We start from the raw sequence: 20,817 nt of genomic DNA on the forward strand, positions 1-20,817 counted from the left end.
TAGCTATCTGCTCCTCAGCACTATCCCTCCTCCTCACACAGAAAGTTTTGTCTTCCTTGCTGTGGGGCAGAGACAGTGGGAAGTGTCTGCAGGACTCAGCTGTTCTGAGTGGAGCCTTCTTCCCTGCACTCAGCTGTGAAGGCAGTGTGTTTATATGTATTTATTGTGTATGTGAGTGATGGTGGGTATATACAGTCATGGCCAAAAGTTTTGAGAATGACACAAATATTATATTTTCACATGATCTGCTGGCCTCTGGTTTTTGTGTGTGTTTGTCAGATGTTTTTTATCACATACAGAAATATAATTGCAATCATGAGTAGCAAAAGGTTATATTGACAGAATGAGTTAATGCAGCAAGTCAATATTTGCAGTGTTGACCCTTCTTCTTCAGGACCTCAGCAATTCTCCCTGACATGCTCTCAATCAACTTCTGGATCAAATCCTGACTGATGGCAGTCCATTCTTGCAAAATCAATGCTTTTATTTTGTCTGAATTTGAAGGTTTTTGTTTGTCCACCCGTCTCTTGATGATTGACCACAAGTTCTCAATGGGATTAAGATCTGGGGAGTTTCCAGGCCATGGTCCCAAAATCTCTGTTTTGTTCCCTGAGCCATTTAGTTATCACCTTTGCTTTATGGCAAGGTGCTCCATCATGTTGAAAAAGGCATTGTTGCTCGCCAAACTGCTCTTGGACGGTTGGGAGAAGCTGCTCTTGGAGGACATTCTGGTACCATTCTTTATTCATGGCTGTGTTTTTAGGCAAGACTGAGAGCCCATTCCCTTGGCTGAGAAGCAACCCCACACATGAATGGTTTCAGGATGCTTGACAGTTGGCATGAGACAAGACTGGTGGTAGCGCTCACCTGGTCTTCTCCGAATAAGCCGTTTTCCAGATGTCCCAAACATTCGAAAAGGGGATTCATCAGAGAAAATGACTTTACCCCAGTCCTCAGCAGTCCACTCCCTGTACCTCTTGCAGAATATCAGTCTGTCCATGATTTTTTTTCTGGAGAGAAGTGGCTTATTTGCTGCCCTCCTTGAGACCAGGCCTTGCTCCAAGAGTCTCTGCCTCACAGTGTGTGCAGATGCACTCACACCTGCCTGCTGCCATTCCTGAGCAAGCTCTGCACTGCTGGTAGCCCGATCCCGCAGTTGAAACACTTTTAAGAAACGGTCCTGGCGCTTGCTGGTCTTTCTTGGACGCCCTGGAGCCTTTTTGGCAACAAGGGAACCTCTCTCCTTGAAGTTCTTGATGATGCGATAGATTGTTGACTGAGGTGCAATCTTTCTAGCTGCGATACTCTTCCCTGTTAGGCCATTTTTGTGCAGTGCAATGATGACTGTTTCTTTAGAGATAACCATGGTTAACAGAAGAGAAACAATGATGCCAAGCACCAGCCTCCTTTTAAAGTGTCCAGTGGTGTCATTCTTACTTAATCATGACAGATTGATCTCCAGCCCTGTCCTCCTCAACACCCACACCTGTGTTAATGGAGCAATCACTGAAACGATGTTAGCTGGTCCTTTTAAGGCAGGGCTGCAATGATGTTGAAATGTGTTTTGGGGGATAGAGTTAATTTTCTAGGCAAATATTGACTTTGCAAGTCATTGCTGTTAAGCTGATCACTCTTTATAACATTCTGGAGTATATGCAAATTGCCATTAGAAAAAATGAAGCAGTAGACTTTGTAAAAATTAATATTTGTGTCATTCTCAAAACTTTTGGCCATGACTGTACACATGTAGAGACATTAATGAGAGCGTGCTGGGACGTACACATGTAGAGACATTAATGAGAGCGTGCTGGGACCTCATTCACTTATGTGTGACTACTGGGTTGTGTGGGAAAGGAGCCGCTGTCACCTCTCTCTGAATGAGAAACACACCCCACCCTCAATTACTGACAGTTGTGTGGGTTGAACAAGGGGCCGATAGCGGATAATGTAAACTTTCCATAAGAGTGTAGATGGGTGGGGGTAACACATGACTTCTTAGAATCAGGGTATGTGCATGCGACATCTAAGACTTAGGATATGTGGCTGTAACGTCTTAGAAATAGGATATGTGCACACAATGTCTTATAGTTAGGGTATGTGCACGCAACGTCTTATGGTTAGGGTATGTGCACGCAACGTCTTATAGTTAGGGTATGTGCACGCAACGTCTTATGGTTAGGGTATGCGCACGCAACGTCTTATGGTTAGGGTATGCGCACGCAACGTCTTATGGTTAGGGTATGCGCACGCAACGTCTTATGGTTAGGGTATGCGCACGCAACGTCTTATGGTTAGGGTATGCGCACGCAACGTCTTATGGTTAGGGTATGCGCACGCAACGTCTTATGGTTAGGGTATGCGCACGCAACGTCTTATGGTTAGGGTATGCGCACGCAACGTCTTATGGTTAGGGTATGCGCACGCAGCGTCTTATGGTTAGGGTATGCGCACGCAACGTCTTATGGTTAGGGTATGCGCACGCAACGTCTTATGGTTAGGGTATGCGCACGCAACGTCTTATGGTTAGGGTATGTGCATGCAAAATCTTTAAGTTAGGATATGTACACACAATGTGTTACAAATAGTGTATGTACACGCGACGTCTCAGAGTTGTATGTATGGTGTAAGCGATGTCTTAGAAATAGGATATGTGCACGCAACGTCTTAGAGTTAGGGTATGTACATGACATCTTATAGTTAGGGTATTTACAGCGACGTCTTATAGTTAGGGTATGTGCACAAAATGTGTTAGAAATAGTGTATGTGCACACAACGTCTTAGCGTTAGGGTATGTGCATGCTACATCTAGGAGTTAGGGTATGTGCACATGACGTTTTAGAGTTAGGATATGTGCATGCTACATCTAGGAGTTAGGGTATGTGCAGCGATGCACATGTCATCTATAGTATCAAATATATGCAAGATGTTTTCTGTTGGCTATTTTGTATGGAGATAGAAAGTAACTGACACATTTAACCTGGTGGTGGGATTATACATTTTAGGCATCTGCTCTTTTGGCTTCTTATATACATATGTACACATGCTGTATATATTACACTGCCAACATTGAAAATGCAGCAACAAGACGGAAAGGTTGTGGAATTATGAGAATAACGGGATGAATAGACATGTTAATGATCTTCAAATGATGACAAAATGTAAAAAAAAATTTAAAAACATCGAAATTCATTAATTTTTGAGTAAAAGTGCTACATGCAAGAATCCCTGCACTTGCAGCCTTGGCTGCTATCTGTCAGGTTATTAATGATCATCTGAGGAGTGTTCTGCCGTGCTGAATGTACGTGAGCAAATCATCAAGATCCGCTGCTGGCAGCTCCTATGCAATCACCTCTTCAATGTGCTTTATCGGAGACAAATCCAGGCACGCTGCAGGCCATGGACACAAAGAACTAATGAAACCAAGATATTTTGAAAATGTTGTTTTCATTTTTTCATTAGTTGCAGATCACTAACATGTCTACTGACTGAACCTGTGAACTACATAATTCCACAACTTTTCCATCTTGGTTTTCCAATTTCAATGTTGAAGAGTGTATTTTTGTTAATAAAATCTGTGATCACAGTATGAGTGTTGTGCATCATTCACAACTGCGATGCCCCTTAAATCATTTACCGACTGTTAGCACTACGCTGGATCCCTGCTCTGACAGGCAGGGTCTCTGGCGTGTCACTTCACTCACCTGTGCTGCGGACAGTTCTTCCCTTCCCCATGCTCTGCATGCTTCCAGCCGGGCCTCGAGCCTTGTCCTTAGGGCACGCACACGTGCACTTCCGCCCTCTTGAAGGGTCAGCGCATGCACTTGCTATTTCCTCCCCAGCCAATGGCTGTGGGACATTATGTATATATTGCGTCTTCCCCACTGGGGAGGTGCCTGAGCAACCTTACTGTTTGCAGTCTATGTTGTGTAAGGTCACATACCTGTTCTTTCCTGCTGCACTCTAGTGCAAATCCTGCCTGGTGCAATTTTATGCAGACCCTGTCTGCTGCACTCTGATACAAGCTCTGCCTGCTGCTCCATCCAGTCTGTCCTTTTGGGTCAAGCTGCTGCACGACCGTTGGTCTGTCCTGGAGTTCATCAGGAGCCAAGTCTAACTTCACCATCAGAGGCTCTAGTGAAAAGTGCGGCGTTCGCTTAGTAACGCCTCCACAGGCTCTCCGCGGTCCGTCGTGGCATAGAGGTTCCACATTCCACAAACCACGTCCGTCACACCAACATATGGTGTCCCCTTTTTTTATGCTGACTCAGTAATTGATCTTGCATCCCTCCTAGCACTTGATGACTGTGCTGCATGGACATAATTTACCTCTAACTTCAGCGAGTATTTGCCGGCTGCTGTTCTTCCCTTAAATGTCAATCTCTGATGGTGAGATTGTGCTGTCCAAGGGGCACGTCGTACAACGTGCCCATCAGCCAAATCTCAATCGAGAAGTGCTGATTGTTTGTCATGGCAGTCTGGGACCTGCCATGATGGTGCTTCTGAGAAGACCAGTAATTGAAGTTTGAGGGAGATCATTTGCATATCCCTAGTGCATTCTGGGGAAAGTGAAGTGTGAACGCGAGTCTGAGGATCTTTGGGTGTAGCTGAATAGAGCTGCTTGCAGGAAACTGTCAACTTTACACCGATTCCACAGAAATTCATTTTGTTCAACATGGAGAAGGAGACTACCCATATGGTGTACTGCAATATGTGCTATAGGTTTACAGACTTGCCAGAGGAATAGAGAAATTTTCCAACCTAGAACTGCAAGCTTGTTACTCTGTTACAGGAAAAAGTACAGAGTCTTCAGGAGAGAATAGCTTCGCTGAAGATCATCAAAGAAGATGAAGATCTCCTTGACAGAGCAGAAGGATCTCTTCAGAATGTTGCAAGAGAAGAACTTTTCAGTGTTCCTGCTGAAGCTAAAGACAGAATAGAAATAACTGTTCAAAGAGAACCACCATTCATTGTACCTGCAGAAGAAGAGAAATGGAATCATATGACTCAAAGAAGCAGGTGGATGAGGAGGCAGTCAACACCCATACTGTGGAGAACCGCTGCCAGGCTCTCACACAGGACAAGAATAAAGATGTACATCAAAAAAGTGCTTTGCCCATAAAGAACACTCCAGTAAGAAATCAGAAGCCACTTGAAGGGAGAGAAAGAAGCGCTGTGGTGAAGAAGACAAAGAGAGTGGTGGTCATGGGGGATTCCCTACTGAGAGAAACAGAAGCCGCTATCTGCAGGCCGGACAGTAGTTCACTAGAAGTGTGCTGTCTTCCATGTACCAAATCAAAGATGTCTGTTATCAAGACTCTTCAGTGCTACAGACGACTACCTATTTCTACTAATACACGCATGAACAAATGACACAGCAAAAAAGTACGCCCAAACTATATGCAGAGACTTTGAAAACATAGGCCAGAAAGTCAAGGAACTGGGAATGCAAGTCATCTTCTCATCCATCCACCCAGTCGATGGACATGGACTAAGGAGATTGAACGCGACTCAACAGGTGTATAACTGGCTAGGTCTATGTTGCCGTGAGCAACGTTTTGGGTTTCTTGACCAGAGAGTGAATTACTTGTATGATGGACTACTTGCTAGATATGGGGTGCATCTTACGAAAACAGGAAAACACATATTTGGTAGATGCATTGCTACACTCATCAGGAGAGCCTTAAACTAGAGCGCTATAGGATAGGAAATATGCGGACAGGTAAAAAATATGCAGCTTATGAATTCTTTTGAGAACCCTGTTATAAAAAACAAACAACAAACTGAACGAAAATAGAGAAGCAAGAGAAACCGACTCCAAACTAAAATGTGGGAGATATTGCAAAATGAAATTCTCACTGTACAATCGGTAACAATCCCTAAAGACTGTGAAGACTGAGGGACCAGCCACAGCAGGTTGTCACCTCACTCTATCATCAAAGTAGTAGGACAAGTGGGTCATTTCCTTATGGCAACATCTTCATAGTGTCGCCCCTATGTTCACGACGAATGACGTGTAGTGATGTCTAATTTCACTTGAAGTACAAAATGCGACATATATCAAGCCTATTGGGGCACAGTGTCTACATAAACCATCAGGGGTCATCTCCATTACACCGGGCTATGGGCCAGACATTCAGCTATAGGTGTACCTTTGACCTCATGCCACTGCTGTCAAAAGTGTTTCATGTTACCAAGCAAGATGAAAATGGAGGTCTGTCCTCCTCGGCGAATAGGGTAACAGAAGGACGCAAAATATTTTAGGGTGGTTTCACATTTGCGCTTCAGGGCACAGCGACGGCCTGCGCACGGCCGCCGCTAAGCCCCGCCCCCTGCTGCGCCTCCGCCGGTAGCTCCGCCTCCGGGCGCATGACGCTGCATGCGTCATGCGTCCCCTATCATTATCACTGAGGACGCAGTCCGTGCGCAGTATGCGCTTGGCGGCGCCTGCACCCTTTTGACGGTGCACCAACCAGCGCCAAGCGCAACCTGTTGCAATTTGGTTGCGCTCGACGCACCGTCAAAAGGACGCAGGCGCATCCAAACGCATACTGCGCACGGCCTGCGTCCTCAGTGATAAAGATAGGGGACGCATGCAGCATCATGCGCCCGGAGGCGGAGCTACCAGCGGAGGCGCGGCAGGGGCGGGGCTTAGCGGCGGCCGTACGCAGGCCGTCGCTGCACACTGAAGCACAAATGTGAAACCACCCTTATTTCAACTGTTATCGTACGCCAAGGATACAGCCTGGGAAGCTCGCAGATCCCACCACTGTTACCACTGTCACACATGACACTGGAGAGATTAAACAGATCTCACCGCTCACATCATTTGTCAAGGGAACACGACTCTGCTGCCTCCAATCTTGATGGCAATTACGCAATTTACTGACAAGGGATGGATAAGGGAGCTGCTTCCACTAGTAGGCTGGTTATTGGGGGAAATCACAGTGAGCTTATAGTATACACGCCTCTGATTCCAACCCATGGAATATGTGTGCATGTATATGGAGCTGGCAGTGAGATCGGAGACAGTTCCATGATATTAGGTTTAAATATTTTTGTCATAATGTCCAAAACTGGACCCGGACCGCCCCCCGGTGAGTATAATATAACTCCTTTTTCTTCTCTTTCAGGTTACATCGGGGACTTATCTACAGTATTACAGAATTCTGTAGATAAGCCCCTGATGGTGATGCCGGCAGCTCATAGTCGAAAAATGGGGTGACAGATTCCCTTTAATTAGTAGCTTCATTTCCTTAATGTAATTTTCAGACGGATCGGCGAGCTGCATTATAATAAAGGCTGCCTATGAGAGGGGGGCTGCATTATAATACAGAGGCTGCCTATGGAGGTGCAGTATAATACAGAGGCTGCCTATGAGGGTGCATTATAATATAGAGGCTGCCTATGGGGGTGCATTATAATACAGAGGCTGCCTATGAGGGTGCATTATAATATAGAGGCTGCCTATGGGGAGTGCATTATAATACAGAGGCTGCCTATGGGGAGTGCATTATAATACAGAGGCTGCCTATGGGGAGTGCATTATAATACAGAGGCTGCCTATGGGGAGTGCATTATAATACAGAGGCTGCCTATGGGGAGTGCATTATAATACAGAGGCTGCCTATGGGGAGTGCATTATAATACAGAGGCTGCCTATGGGGAGTGCATTATAATACAGAGGCTGCCTATGGGGAGTGCATTATAATACAGAGGCTGCCTATGGGGAGTGCATTATAATACAGAGGCTGCCTATGGGGAGTGCATTATAATACAGAGGCTGCCTATGGGGAGTGCATTATAATACAGAGGCTGCCTATGGGGAGTGCATTATAATACAGAGGCTGCCTATGGGGAGTGCATTATAATATAGAGGCTGCCTATGGGGGTGCATTATAATACAGAGGCTGCCTATGGGGAGTGCATTATACTATACTGAGGACTATCTGGTGTATTATGCTAAATGGAGGCTATCTAGGGGGCCATCATACAGTGTGGGGATAATAATATAATAATAATAAATTTTATTTTTATAGCGCCGACATATTCCGCAGCACTTTACATTTCAGAGGGGATTTGTACAGACAATAGACATTACAGCATAACAATAATCACATACAGTAGATTATAACAAATACCAAGAGGAGTGAGGGCCCTGCTCGCAAGCTTACAGTCTATGAGGAAAGAGGTAGACACGAAAGGTGGGTGGTAACAGTTGCCCTGATTGTTTGGACCAGCCATAATGTTAAGTGTGTAACAGTACAGACACAGAGGGCTAATGGATGCATAAAGCATGTGGGAACATGATGCGGGGAACCTGGTTATGGTAAAACTTTTGGCTCTGCCACACAGGGATAGGTTAGGTTAATGTGTTGAGGCGATAGGCCAGTCTGAATAAATGCGTTTTCAGGACACGCTTAAAATTGTGGGGATTGGGGACTAATCGTATTGACCTGGGAAGTGCATTCCAAAGAATTGGCGCGGCACGTGTAAAGTCTTGGAGACGGGAGTGGGAGGTTCTGATTATTGAGGATGCTAACCTCAGGTCATCAGCAGAACGGAGGGCGCGGGTAGGGTGGTATACTGAAACAAGGGAGGAGATGTAGGGTGGTGCTGAGCCATGGAGGGCTTTGTGGGTGAGGGTAATAAGTTTATACTGAATTCTGGAGTGGATGGGTAGCCAGTGTAATGACTGGCACAAGGTAGAGGCATCGGTGTAACGATTGGTGAGGAATATGATCCTGGCTGCAGCATTCAAGACAGATTGGAGAGGGGAGAGTTTGGTAAGAGGGAGACCGATTAGAAGAGAGTTACAATAGTCGAGACGAGAATGAATAAGAGAAACAGTAAGAGTTTTTGCAGAGTCAAAAGTAAGAAAAGGTCGAATTCTAGAAATGTTTTTGCGGTGCAGATGACAAGAGCGAGCCAGTGATCGAATGTGGGGGGCAAAGGAAAGCTCGGAATCAAGTATGACCCCAAGACAGCGGGCATGTTGCTGGGGAGTAATAGTGGAACCACACACGGAAATGGCAATGTCGGGTGTAGTTACATTAGTAGCGGGAGGAAACACCAGGAGTTCAGTCTTTGACAGGTTCAGTTTCAGATATAGTGAGGACATGATATTAGACACAGCGTTTAGACAATCGCCAGTGTTTTCTAGAAAGGCTGGCGTGATGTCAGGAGAAGAAGCGTATAATTGGGTGTCATCAGCATAGAGATGGTACTGGAAACCAAATCTACTGATTGTTTGACCAATAGGGGCAGTGTACAAGGAGAAGAGGAGGGGGGCCTAGAACCGATCCTTGTGGAACCCCAACAGTAAGGGGAAGGTGAGAGGAGGAGGAACCGGCAAAAGAAACAGTAAAGGAGCGGTCGGAGAGATAGGAGGAGAACCAGGAGAGAACGGTGTCCTTGAGGCCAATGGAATGGAGCATAGTGAGGAGGAGCTGATGATCCACAGTGTCGAATGCTGCAGAGAGATCCAAGAGAATTAGCATGGAGTAATGACCATTTGATTTAGCTGTTAGCAGATCATTAGAGACTTTAGTGAGGGCAGTTTCAGTGGAGTGTAAAGAGCGGAAACCGGATTGGAGAGGGTCGAGAACAGAGTTTTCTGAGAGATAGCGGATAAGACTGGAGTGGACCAGGCGTTCCAGGAGTTTAGAGATGAAGGGAAGATTAGAGACAGGTCTATAGTTAGCGGCACAGTTTTGGTCGAGGGATGGTTTTTTTAAGTAGTGGATGTATGATGGCATGCTTAAATGAGGAGGGAAAAATACCAGAAGAGAGAGAGAGAGGTTAAATATTTTAGTTAGGTGAGGGGTGACAGCAGGGGAAAGGGACTGGAGGAGATGTGACGGAAATGGGTCACTGGTGCAAGTAGTTGGGCGAGAAGATGCAAGGAGCCTGCTTACTTCTTCTGTGACTGGTTCAAAATCAGAGAGTGAGTTAGATGCAGTGGGGGAGGGAGGACAGTGCATGGTATGAGGGGATTTGGAGATAATTTCCTGTCGGATCTGGTCAATTTTTTCTTTGAAGTAATTGGCCAGATCGTCAGCTCGGAGCTCCGTGGTTGGGGCCTGTACTCTTGGATTGAGTAGAGAATGAAAAGTGTCAAAGAGACGTTTCGGGTTATTGGACAGTGAGGTGATGAGGGTGTTGAAATAGGTTTGTTTGGAGAGGTGAAGGGCAGTGTTGTATGTTCTAAGCATAAACTTATAATGGATGAAATCTTCGTGTAGATTGGATTTTCTCCACAGACGTTCGGCGCACCTGGAGCACCGCTGCAGGAAACGTGCTTGCACCGTGTGCCAGGGTTGTCGCCGTCTGTGTTGTGGTGTTCTATTTATAGGGGGTGCAAATTCATCCAGGATTATAGTGATGGGGCCATCATACAGTGTTGGAGCCATTAAATAGTTTTGAGGATATTAAGGGGTCAGTATATATACGGTGAGAGAGCATCATACTGTGTATAAGGGAGCTGTACAGTGGGGAGACTCGAGACATTATTAAATGTAAAGTGGGCACTTATTGTTATACGGGAACTCAGGTTACTGTGACTGTCAAAGGGGCATACACAGCACAATATTACTTTTTAGGGGATAAAATGTGGGCACTGTTTTCTAGGGCACTTGCACCCGGCATTACTATATTCTAGAGAGTTTTAAAATTTAGAGGGCACAGAGAACCACACAGTAGGTGCAGTAATTGGGACACATACGGCAGCAGCGGCTCAGTATTGGGGTATCAGCAGGATGAGGAGCTTGTGCAGGTTGGGAATAATCCCATTGGGGACAGTGCTGAAAATGTGAGAAGTGAAATGTGTCTTTGTTGTATTCTCTGCAGCCGAGTCCTGGCTGGAAGAAGTTGTCTTGTTGGTCTGGGCCAGATGGAAAAGACGTGAAAAGTGAACGATTTCATCAGAAACAACGTCAGCGGTAAGTCATTATCTGTAACTCTGCTGTAATGTCTTATATGTTCTGTAGGACTGGTATTATTTACTGCTGATTATATGGCGGTAATATTAATATTGGTCTTTATATAGAGGGGGTACAGGGAGATGAGTACCAGCTCAGCTAACCACCGAGGAGTACAGAAGTAATAAGTATCAACTCAGTTAACCACCAAGTGGCACAGAAAATATAAATACCCAACTCGGCTAACCACGGAGTGGCATAGAAAATATAAGTACCATGCTCAGCTAACCACCTAGCTGTTCAGAAAAATGAGGAGTGTGCAATACCCATTTAAACCAATAGGGAATAAGCACATGGGTTGACTGACCCGTGCTAACCGCACACGTGGCTGAGACAGGCGCTAGGTCAAGCGAAAAAGCCAAAACCTGCCTAAGGAAAACTAGGCATACATATGAGCCAGCAGAGTATACATACACACAGACACCAAACACAAGTGATGCTAGAACGTCCACATGCTTCGTTAAAAGCCCTTTATGCGCTACACTCCACCCCAAACACTCGCACCCAGTCGGCTGGGGCGTCGTCCATGGGCCAGTCCGGAGCTACCACATCACCAGAGCAGTCCGAGCACCAGACAAGGCTTGGGATCTATTCCGCACAGCGGAAGAATCCTGGTGCCTAATACTGTATTGTTTTGTTCCCATTTTGTATCATCTTTGTATATTTTTATGGATTAAATAGATAAAATGTATTAGCTCTGTTCCTATTGCTCTGTAAACCGCACTGCTGAAGCCGTACACTACCTGTAAGGGGTGTCCAATCGGCCTGTATAAATGATTAATGGTAGCAGCTAGTAGTTCTTTTTGTTATTGTGAAGCTGGTAGTGTCTGTAAGGGGGTGTGTGTATATGTACACAGGAAACATTTTGATTGTTATGGACACACCGATAACAAATATGTATTTGTTACTTTTTTTTTACAATAACCTACAAACTTGGATCAGTTACACCAGTTTTGTCAGGAGGAATGGGCCCAAATTCCGACCAACTATTGTGAGAAGCTTGTGGTACCATTACCCGTTTAAGGGTAATGGTACCAAATACTAATGAAATGTATGTAAACCTTTGACTTTGCATTAAGTAATAAAAAATGCCTTAAACATTCTCTCACTCTCTCATTATTCTGGTATTTGGCAAAAATTAATAATTATGGTAATCCGAATTGACCTAAAACAGGAAAAGTTTATTCTGATTTCATGTCAGATATTGAGAAAAACATGCATGTGTGTCTTTTTATATAGTGTATGTAAACTTCAGGTTCCAACTGTATGTTTCACCTTATTATTTCCAGAAATTGAACTCTTTATGATTTTACATTTTGTAATATTTCCATTTAGATTCCCATTTCATTTTTCTGATTAACCTATCAAACATGAATAGAAAGATGAATAGAGACAGAGACAAGATGGCAGAGAGAATATTACACCTCACCCTAGAGATTCTCTTCCGGATTACTGGAGAGGTGAGAGATTCTGATGACGTCACATTACATCATTCTTATCTATGGGAATAACAGATGGACAGAACTGGAGAGGTGAGGACTCTGGAAATGTCTGTAGTGAGATTTATTAATGTCTCTCTCCATAACCAGGATTACACAGTAGTGAAGAAGTCCTCTAGTGAGCGCTGTCAGGACCCTGTGTCTGAGGGATGGAGAAGAACCCTGAGCCCAATCATGGGGCCCCCATCTCACCCCCTGAGCCATGAGGACATCAATGACCAGAAGATCCTAGAACTCGCCTACAAGATGATTGAGCTGCTGACTGGAGAGGTGACACTGCTGGGAATGCTGGGACATTATACAGTAACGTTAGGAGTCAGGAGGATGACAGTATCATTGTATGTGTCAGGTTCCTATAAGGTGTCAGGATGTCACCGTCTATTTCTCCATGGAGGAGTGGGAGTATTTAGAAGGACACAAAGATCTGTACAAGGATGTCATGATGGAGGTTCCCCAGCTCCTCACATCACCAGGTAATAGACAGGACTAAATACATGCGGCCTATAATTATCTGTATGTAAAGATTGAATTCGGTCTTTGTATGTGTTTTCTCCATCCAGTTCTTTCCAGTAAGAGGACAACAACACCAGAGAGATGTCCCTGTCCTCTTCTTCCACAGGACTGTAAAGAAGAAGATCCTAATGTTCCTCAGGATCATCAGGTAGATGGAGAGAAGGTGTCATAAGATCTCCCCTATGATGTGTAGACGGCTGTGAAGGTCTTGTGCTCAGTCTTGTGTTATCCACCAGTATTACATGTTTTATACTTGTGTAAAGAGAACAGTGGAGATGGCAGGATTAGAGCTGATCATAGATGTGACTTGTTCATCTGTCTGTGACTTTTACAATATTTGTTTCAGGGTGAAGATCTGACCCATATTAATACTATAGAGACCTTTGTGATTGGTGACGAGTGGTGTAAAGAGGAGATTCCTACAGATAACTGCACAGGTGAGTAGTAAACACTAAATGCTTTTTCCATTTTGTGTTAATTGTTACTAGCTCTGTGGTCTTTCATGTTTTTCCGACTCTAGATTCATCACTTTTGCCAAAATACTAAACTGTGTTCCAAATTATTATGCAAAAAGAGTTTAGGAGTGATTAAGTTAGAATTTTTTTGTTTGTCATTTAAACTCATTGATGGTGATGTGTGTCAGGGCTCTCTATATCACTGAAAGGAATTGCAGATACCTGTGCAAATTAGTTTGGCAGGTGTGTCCAAATAAAGGCAAGACTACTTAAGAAGGCTGTTCCACATTATTAAGCAGCCTACATTTTTTGCCAAAATGGGAAAGAAAAAGAATGTGTCGGCTGCTGAGAAGCAACAAATTGTGGAGTATTTAGGTCAAGGCATGACTACAATCAACATTGCCAAGACACTTCATCGTGATCATCGCACAATCAAGAAGTATGTAGCTGATTCCCAGCACACACGTGTGTGTGCTGATAAGGAAAAATTGAGGACTCTTTCCAACAGGCAATTGTGTCAGGAAAAGAGCAGCTGCAAAAATGCCTTGTCATAGCAGCAGACAAGTTTTTGAAGCTGCTGGTGCCTCCAACGTCCCCCAAACAACAAGATGCAGGGTCCTTCAGAGGTTTGCAGCTGTGCGTAAGCCATCCTGTCGACCACCTCTATCCACTGCACACAAGCAGAAACGGCTCCAGTGGGCCAAACGATACATGAAGACTGACTTCCAAACTGTTTTGTTCACCGATGAGTGCCGTGCAACGCTCGATGGTCCAGATGGATGGAGTGGAGGATGGCTGGTTGATGGACACCCCATGAAAAAACGGCTAAGGCGCCAACAAGGAGGAAGTGGAGTAATGTTTTGGGCTGGAATCATGGGGAGAGAGATTGTCGGCCCCTTTAGGATCCCTGAAGGGGTAAAAATGAACTCCATAATCTATGTGGAGTTTCCAAAACAGCACTTCCTGTCATGGTTCAAGAGGAAGAACCGTGCTTTCCGCAGCAAGATCATTTTCATGCATGATAATGCACCGTCTCATGCTGCAAATAACACATCTGCATCTCTGGCTGCTATGGGCATAAAAGAGGACAAACTTATGGTGTGGCCACCATCTTCCCCTGACCTCAACTCCATTGAGAACCTCTGGAGCATCATCAAAAGGAGTGTCTATGATGGCGGGAGGCAGTTCACATCTAAGCAACAGCTCTGGGAGGGTATTCTGTCCACATGCAAAACAACTGAAGCACAAACCAAAAACTGACAAATTCAATGGACGAGAGAGTTCAGAAGCTTCTTTCGAACAAGGCGTCCTATGTGCAAATGTAACATCACCTAGAATAAAGTTTTGACTTGAAAACTGTTTGATTTCATTTTGTAATAAGCTGATAATGCTTATAATTTCAGAATTGACCATTTTTTTTGTTCAAAATAAAAATAAAAAGGTTGAAAACTCTGCTGTGCATAATAATTTGGAACATGCAGTTTGAGTGTTTCTTATTTTTAAAAATATACTGTTTTCATAGGCAGTTTGTTCAAAAACATTGCAATTATACTAGAATATTAGATGACTGGAAAATAACAATGACTGCAATTCATATAGGTAATTTAGAGAAAATATGAGGAAATATTTTTTGCATAATAATTTGGAACACGGTGTAAATAAAAATGGATGAAACTATGATATTGTTATCTAATATATAAAGCTCAAGTGTATGTGTGTGTGTATGTCCAGGACTGGCATCCGCACCGTCGCAGCTACAGCCACAAAATTTGGCACAGTCACACGTCTGGACCCCGAGAGTGTCCTAGGCTATATTGTGAGGCAAAATTTTAACCCCGCGCGTTCCAATTCACCAAACACTTTTGCCCCTATCTACATAATGGGGAAAAAGTGTATGCGTATCAAGCCCCGCCCCTCATTATCATGTCATAATGGTTGCCAAGGCGACGCTGATGTCATCATAGGATGCAAGCCCCGCCGCTCATTATGATGTCATAATGGTTGACTATGGGATGGAGGATATGTATGACGGGTATATGGGCACGGGACTATGGGATGGCGGATATGTATGATGGGTATATGGGCACGGGACTATGGGATGGAGGATGTGTGATGAGTATATGGTCATGGGACTGAGATGAAGGATGTGTGATGAGTATATGGTCATGGGACTGAGATGAAGGATGTGTGATGGGTATATGGGCATGGGACTATGGGATGGAGGATGTATGATGGGTATATGGGCATGGGACTATGGGATGGAGGATGTGTGATGGGTTTATGGGCACGGGACTATGGGATATAGGATAATTATAATTTGCTATAACTAACCACAGTTAGTTACTATGCCTGGGCAGCGCCGGGCTCCTCAGCTAGTAGAGAATAAAATAAGAATGTAAAAATACAGCTGAAACATAGGAAAGAAGAGCATATGATAGATAAGTCCACCGTAATAGCTTTCTTTTTCATTATTCTCAAAAGTTAACAAGCTATACTATGTTTTAAAAAGGGCCAATTTAAGTTTGGATAAAATACAATATTAAAAAGTCCTTTAGAAAACATTGCGTAATGTCTTCTGGCTTAGATCATATCTTAAGTTACGATAATCGGGTTACGATAAGCACCCCTAACAGTCACTGCAAACATCACAAAGTCCTAGAGACTTAACTGAAGATTGCTCCCTTACAACCATTCAAAATTGTTATAGCAGCTATTATTGGATCACTTAATAGTCCTTTTGCATAGTAACTCAAAGCAATCTTTAATTATTTGGGGACCACATACTGCGTTTCTTCATTGCAAGATTTAGACTGCAGATTAGGGAATTCTTGAGACTCTATGTGGCGCCCCTGAGGGTTCAGTCGCCACAGAGGTATCCCACCATCCAGGTAAAGTGGAGACACCTGACCACGCTCCAACACCTGCATCCCACACAACATAGTAGTTGTCATGGGAAGCCTAGGTAACTTTAGGCTGAAACCCCGGGGCCCCTGCGGTGTCCCTCAGACTAGGGGAAACCCTGTCTGTCCCTCAACCCAGGGTTTACACTGAAGGTGTGCCTGCCTGGGCCTCCACCCTGTCCTTGTCTCCTGTCCAGCCCTAAGCTGAACCCACCACCCTCCACCCAGTGAGGAGACCAAGCACCAGACCCCACAAAGAGTATGGACAGGGATAACGGAAATGCACCATAACGCGTACACACAGGGGAATACAGTAATGTGCAAGGGCAACCCAATAATACAACACAGGGAGGCAAAATGGCAACAATGGAATATACTACACCAGCAACCGTATGCTCCTTAGACCACCACTCCAGACCGGTATCGCTTAGCACAAGGCAAGAGCTATAGTCGGCGACGCCCATAGTTACACAGGGCAATTTAAACACAGGGCGTGGCTAAGCCCTCAGCCAGAATGACAGCCCGGTTAACCCAATCCAAGCCGGATCAGAAGACCAACCAGCGCCGCTGAGAACCATGTGGTAGGATGGGGTATTACCGCTGTCTGCCGGACACCCTGGTGCGAACAGTGTCCGACATGACAGTACCCCGCCTTCTACGAGGGACCCCAGGAACCTCACAATGTCGAGGACCCGGCTTGTCCGGATGGCGGCGATGAAACCCTGTAATTAGTCGGTCCGCATGTATGTCCGAGGCCGGCACCCAAGTCCTCTCAGGACCATAGCCACGCCAGTGGACCAGGTACTGTAGAGTGCGACGCACTACCCGAGAGTCAACCACCTTGGACACCTCAAACTCCAACGTGCCATCCACCAAGACGGGAGGTGGTGGCACGGGAGAAACATCAACAGCACCCACGACTTTCTTAAGTAACGACTTGTGAAACACATTATGTATCTTGTATACGGCAGGTAACTCTAAACGAAATGCCACAGGGTTGATAATTGCGGAGATCCTAAATGGACCAATGAACCTGGGCCCCAACTTAAGCGATGGTATTTTGAGTTTGATGTTCCTTGTAGACAACCACACCCAATCACCCACACACAGGTCCGGACCAGGCACACGTCTACAGTCAGCCACACGTTTATACCTAGAACCTACTTTCAGCAAGCGCTGCTTTACTCTCCTCCAAACGGATGACAATTGTGCTCCCAACTGGTCCTCCTCAGGGACGCCCGCAGAGCTCCCTTGGCGCAAGGTACAGAATTGGGGATGTTGACCATAAACACAAAAGAAAGGAGATTCCCCAGACAATTCCTGATAATGATTGTTTATCGCGAATTCAGCCAGAGGAAGAAACGCCGACCACTCTTCCTGATTGTCAGACACAAAACAGCGTAAGTATTGTTCCAGGTTTTGGTTCATACACTCAGTCTGCCCATTCGACTGAGGATGGAAAGCCGATGAATGAGACAATTTAATCCCTAGGCGTGAACAAAAAGCTTTCCAAAATTTTGCCACAAATTGTGTACCTCTATCAGATACAATGTCAGACGGGACACCATTAAGCCTGACCACCTCGCGAATAAATACCTGAGCAAGGGTCTTCGCATTGGGCAAAGATGGCAAAGCAACGAAATGCGACATTTTAGAGAACCGATCAACTATTACCAGAATGACCGTGTTCCCAGCCGAGGAGGGCAAATCCGTAATGAAATCCATGGAAATCTCAGTCCATGGCTTACTGGGCACACAGAGAGGATGCAATGTGCCAGCAGGACGGGAGCGTGGTGTCTTGGCCCGTGCGCACGTGGTACAGGCTGACACATATGAGGCCACGTCCTGCCAGATTTTGGGCCACCAAAAACGACGTGATACAAGTTCCAGAGTGCCCTTAACTCCTGGGTGACCAGCCAGGACAGTATCGTGATGTTCCCCTAACACTTTTAAGCGTAGGTGTAGTGGCACAAATGATTGATTAGGAGGCAGATCCAGCGGTACCTCCTCCTGAGCATCAGCAATCTCTGCCTCAACCTCTGTCGTGAGAGCCGAGACCATAACTCCCTTTTGGAGGATAGGCACCGGATCCTCACGTGGCTCTCCACCCGGAAAACATATGGACAAGGCGTCCGCTTAGTATTCTTAGAACCTGGTCGGTATGTCACAAAAAAATTGAACCGGGTGAAGAATAACGCCCAGAGAGCCTGTCTGGGGGACAGGTGTTTAGCAGACTCTAAATAAAGCAGATTCTTATGGTCTGTTATAACAGTAATCTGATGGACAGCCCCCTCCAAGAAGTGTCGCCATTCCTCAAATGCCAACTTGATGGCCAACAATTCCGTTACCAATATCGTAATTACGCTCGGCCGGCGACAGTTTCTTGGAGAAGTAGGCACACGGATGCAATTCGCCCAAGGATCGACCCTGAGACAGTACCGCCCCCACTCCAACCTCAGATGCATCCACCTCCACGGTAAATGGTAGGGAGACATCAGGCTGAACCAGGATGGGAGCTGAAGCAAAACTGTTTTTGAGGAATTCAAACGCGCGCACAGCAGCCTCAGACCAGTCAGAAAAATTGGTACCTTTTTTAGTCATGTCGGTGAGCGGCTTAGCAATCATAGAAAAATTCTTAATTTCCTATAATAGTTAGAAAAGCCCAGGAATCGCTGAAGCGCCTTGAGATCATCAGGCCGATCCCACTGCAGCACCGCTTGCACCTTAGTGGTGTCCATTTTAAACCCTGAGGCGGAAATTACATAACCCAAGAAAGGTAATTCTTGGACGACAAATACACATTTCTCAAGCTTGGCATAGAGCTTGTTTTCCCTGAGCAACTGCAACACCTGCCTAACATGCTCTATGTGTGCATCACAGTCGCGTGAGTAAATAAGAATGTCATCAAGGTATATAATAACAAATTTCCCCAAGAGATGAGAAAAGACATCATTTATGAAATGTTGAAATACTACTGGCGCGCTCGTCAACCCAAAAGGCATCACCAAATTCTCAAAATGACCCTCGGGTATTAAATGCCGTCTTCCATCCCCTTGACGGACTCTTATGAGATTGTACGCCCCCCTGAGGTCAAGCTTGGAAAACCATTTGGCACCAGACACCTGGTTGAACAAATCGGGTATCAGTGGCATCGGGTAGGGGTCACGAACCGTAATCTGGTTGAGTTCCCTGAAATCCAGACACGGGCGTAATCCGCCATCTTTCTTCTTGACAAAGAAGAACCCCGCCGCCAATGGAGATGATGAAGGCCTGATGTGCCCTTTGCTTAGACTTTCTGCAATGTATTCTTTGAGAGCTTGCCTCTCCGGACCTGAGATATTAAACATCCTGGCTTTTGGTAACTTGGTCCCCGGTTTTAACCTAATAGAACAGTCATAGGGTCGGTGCGGTGGCAGCTCTGAACAACCTCTTTCAGAAAATACATCAGCAAAGTCCAGCAGTGGCTCCGGGATGCTGGGAGTCACAGCGGAGATACACGTGGCCAGACAACTCTCCTGGCAGTATTTGCTCCACTGAATTATGTCCTGGGTTTTCCAATCAATTACCGGATTGTGCATAGACAACCGTGGAAACCCCAGAACTACCTGAGCAGGTAAATTACTGAGCACCTTACATGTTACCCTCTCAGAGTGTAGGACCCCAATGTGGAGTTTTACATCAGCCACAAACTCTTTAATCTCCCCTTGTGAGAGAGGGGAGGCATTGATGGTAACCACCCGGATAGGATTAGGCAGCGTCTCCACCTTAAATCCCGCAGTACGCGCAAACTTTTCATCAATGAGATTAGCGGCTGAACCACTATCTACAAATACAGCAAATGACAGCTCTTGGCCCCCGATAACTACCTTGGCAGGGAGCATACACTGGGAGACCACCACGGAGGATATGCAAAGGCTCAGACTAGACTCCTCCAAATCCTCTGAGCCTAGCAGTTTTCCGCCGGCATGTCTTTCTTAGGTACCAGGGGGCAAGCATTAATAAAATGTCCTTTTTTGCCACAAAAAAAAGACCCCTTGCTTTCTGGGCAAGGGACATTTATGCTTGTTATTATGTGTATGTGATATACAGTACCAGCGATCTGCATAGGTTCCACGGATTCACCTGAGGCAACCTCACCAGAGACTGCCCCTCCCTCCACAGGCAATGTCCCCTGCAACCTCTGACGAAAGCGGCGATCAATGCGTACTACAAGCACCATAGCAGCCTCCAGAGAAGCAGGAGTCTCATACATTAGCAGAGCTTGTTTAACTCTTTCAGAAACCCCATGCAAAAATTGACTCCTTAGTGCAGGGTCATTCCATTGCGTGTCCACAGCCCAGCGACGAAATTCAGTACAGTAATCCTCCGCCAGTCGCTCACCCTGGAGTAGAGAGCGTATTTTAGATTCTGCTAACGCCAGTCTGTCAGGATCGTCATAGATTAAACCCAGCGCAGAAAAAAAAAGGTCTACGGA

At 45.4% G+C, this 20,817-nt stretch overlaps 1 protein-coding gene across 5 annotated transcripts in view; it reads left to right on the top strand.

Moving 5' to 3' along the window:
- LOC141051040 (uncharacterized) overlaps positions 1 to 20,817 on the top strand; it is a 159,350-nt gene that overhangs the window by 132,940 nt on the left and 5,593 nt on the right. For 2 of the 5 annotated variants that reach the window (XM_073547845.1, XM_073547848.1), the window contains exons 1-6: positions 8,691 to 10,937; positions 12,312 to 12,436; positions 12,566 to 12,745; positions 12,825 to 12,948; positions 13,036 to 13,136; positions 13,335 to 13,425. In XM_073547845.1, the coding sequence (XP_073403946.1) occupies positions 12,347 to 12,436; positions 12,566 to 12,745; positions 12,825 to 12,948; positions 13,036 to 13,136; positions 13,335 to 13,425 (586 nt within the window). In that variant the 5' untranslated portion in view covers positions 8,691 to 10,937; positions 12,312 to 12,346. Of the gene's footprint in view, positions 1 to 8,690; positions 10,938 to 12,311; positions 12,437 to 12,565; positions 12,746 to 12,824; positions 12,949 to 13,035; positions 13,137 to 13,334; positions 13,426 to 20,817 lie in introns of those variants that run through there. The other 3 variants (XM_073547847.1, XM_073547846.1, XM_073547849.1) reach the window with 2 other exon arrangements.

The sequence above is a fragment of the Dendrobates tinctorius genome, unplaced genomic scaffold, assembly GCF_039654945.1.
Source record: "Dendrobates tinctorius isolate UK_male_01 unplaced genomic scaffold, ASM3965494v1 ptg000155l, whole genome shotgun sequence".
In the NCBI taxonomy this organism is placed as follows: Eukaryota; Metazoa; Chordata; class Amphibia; order Anura; family Dendrobatidae; genus Dendrobates; species Dendrobates tinctorius.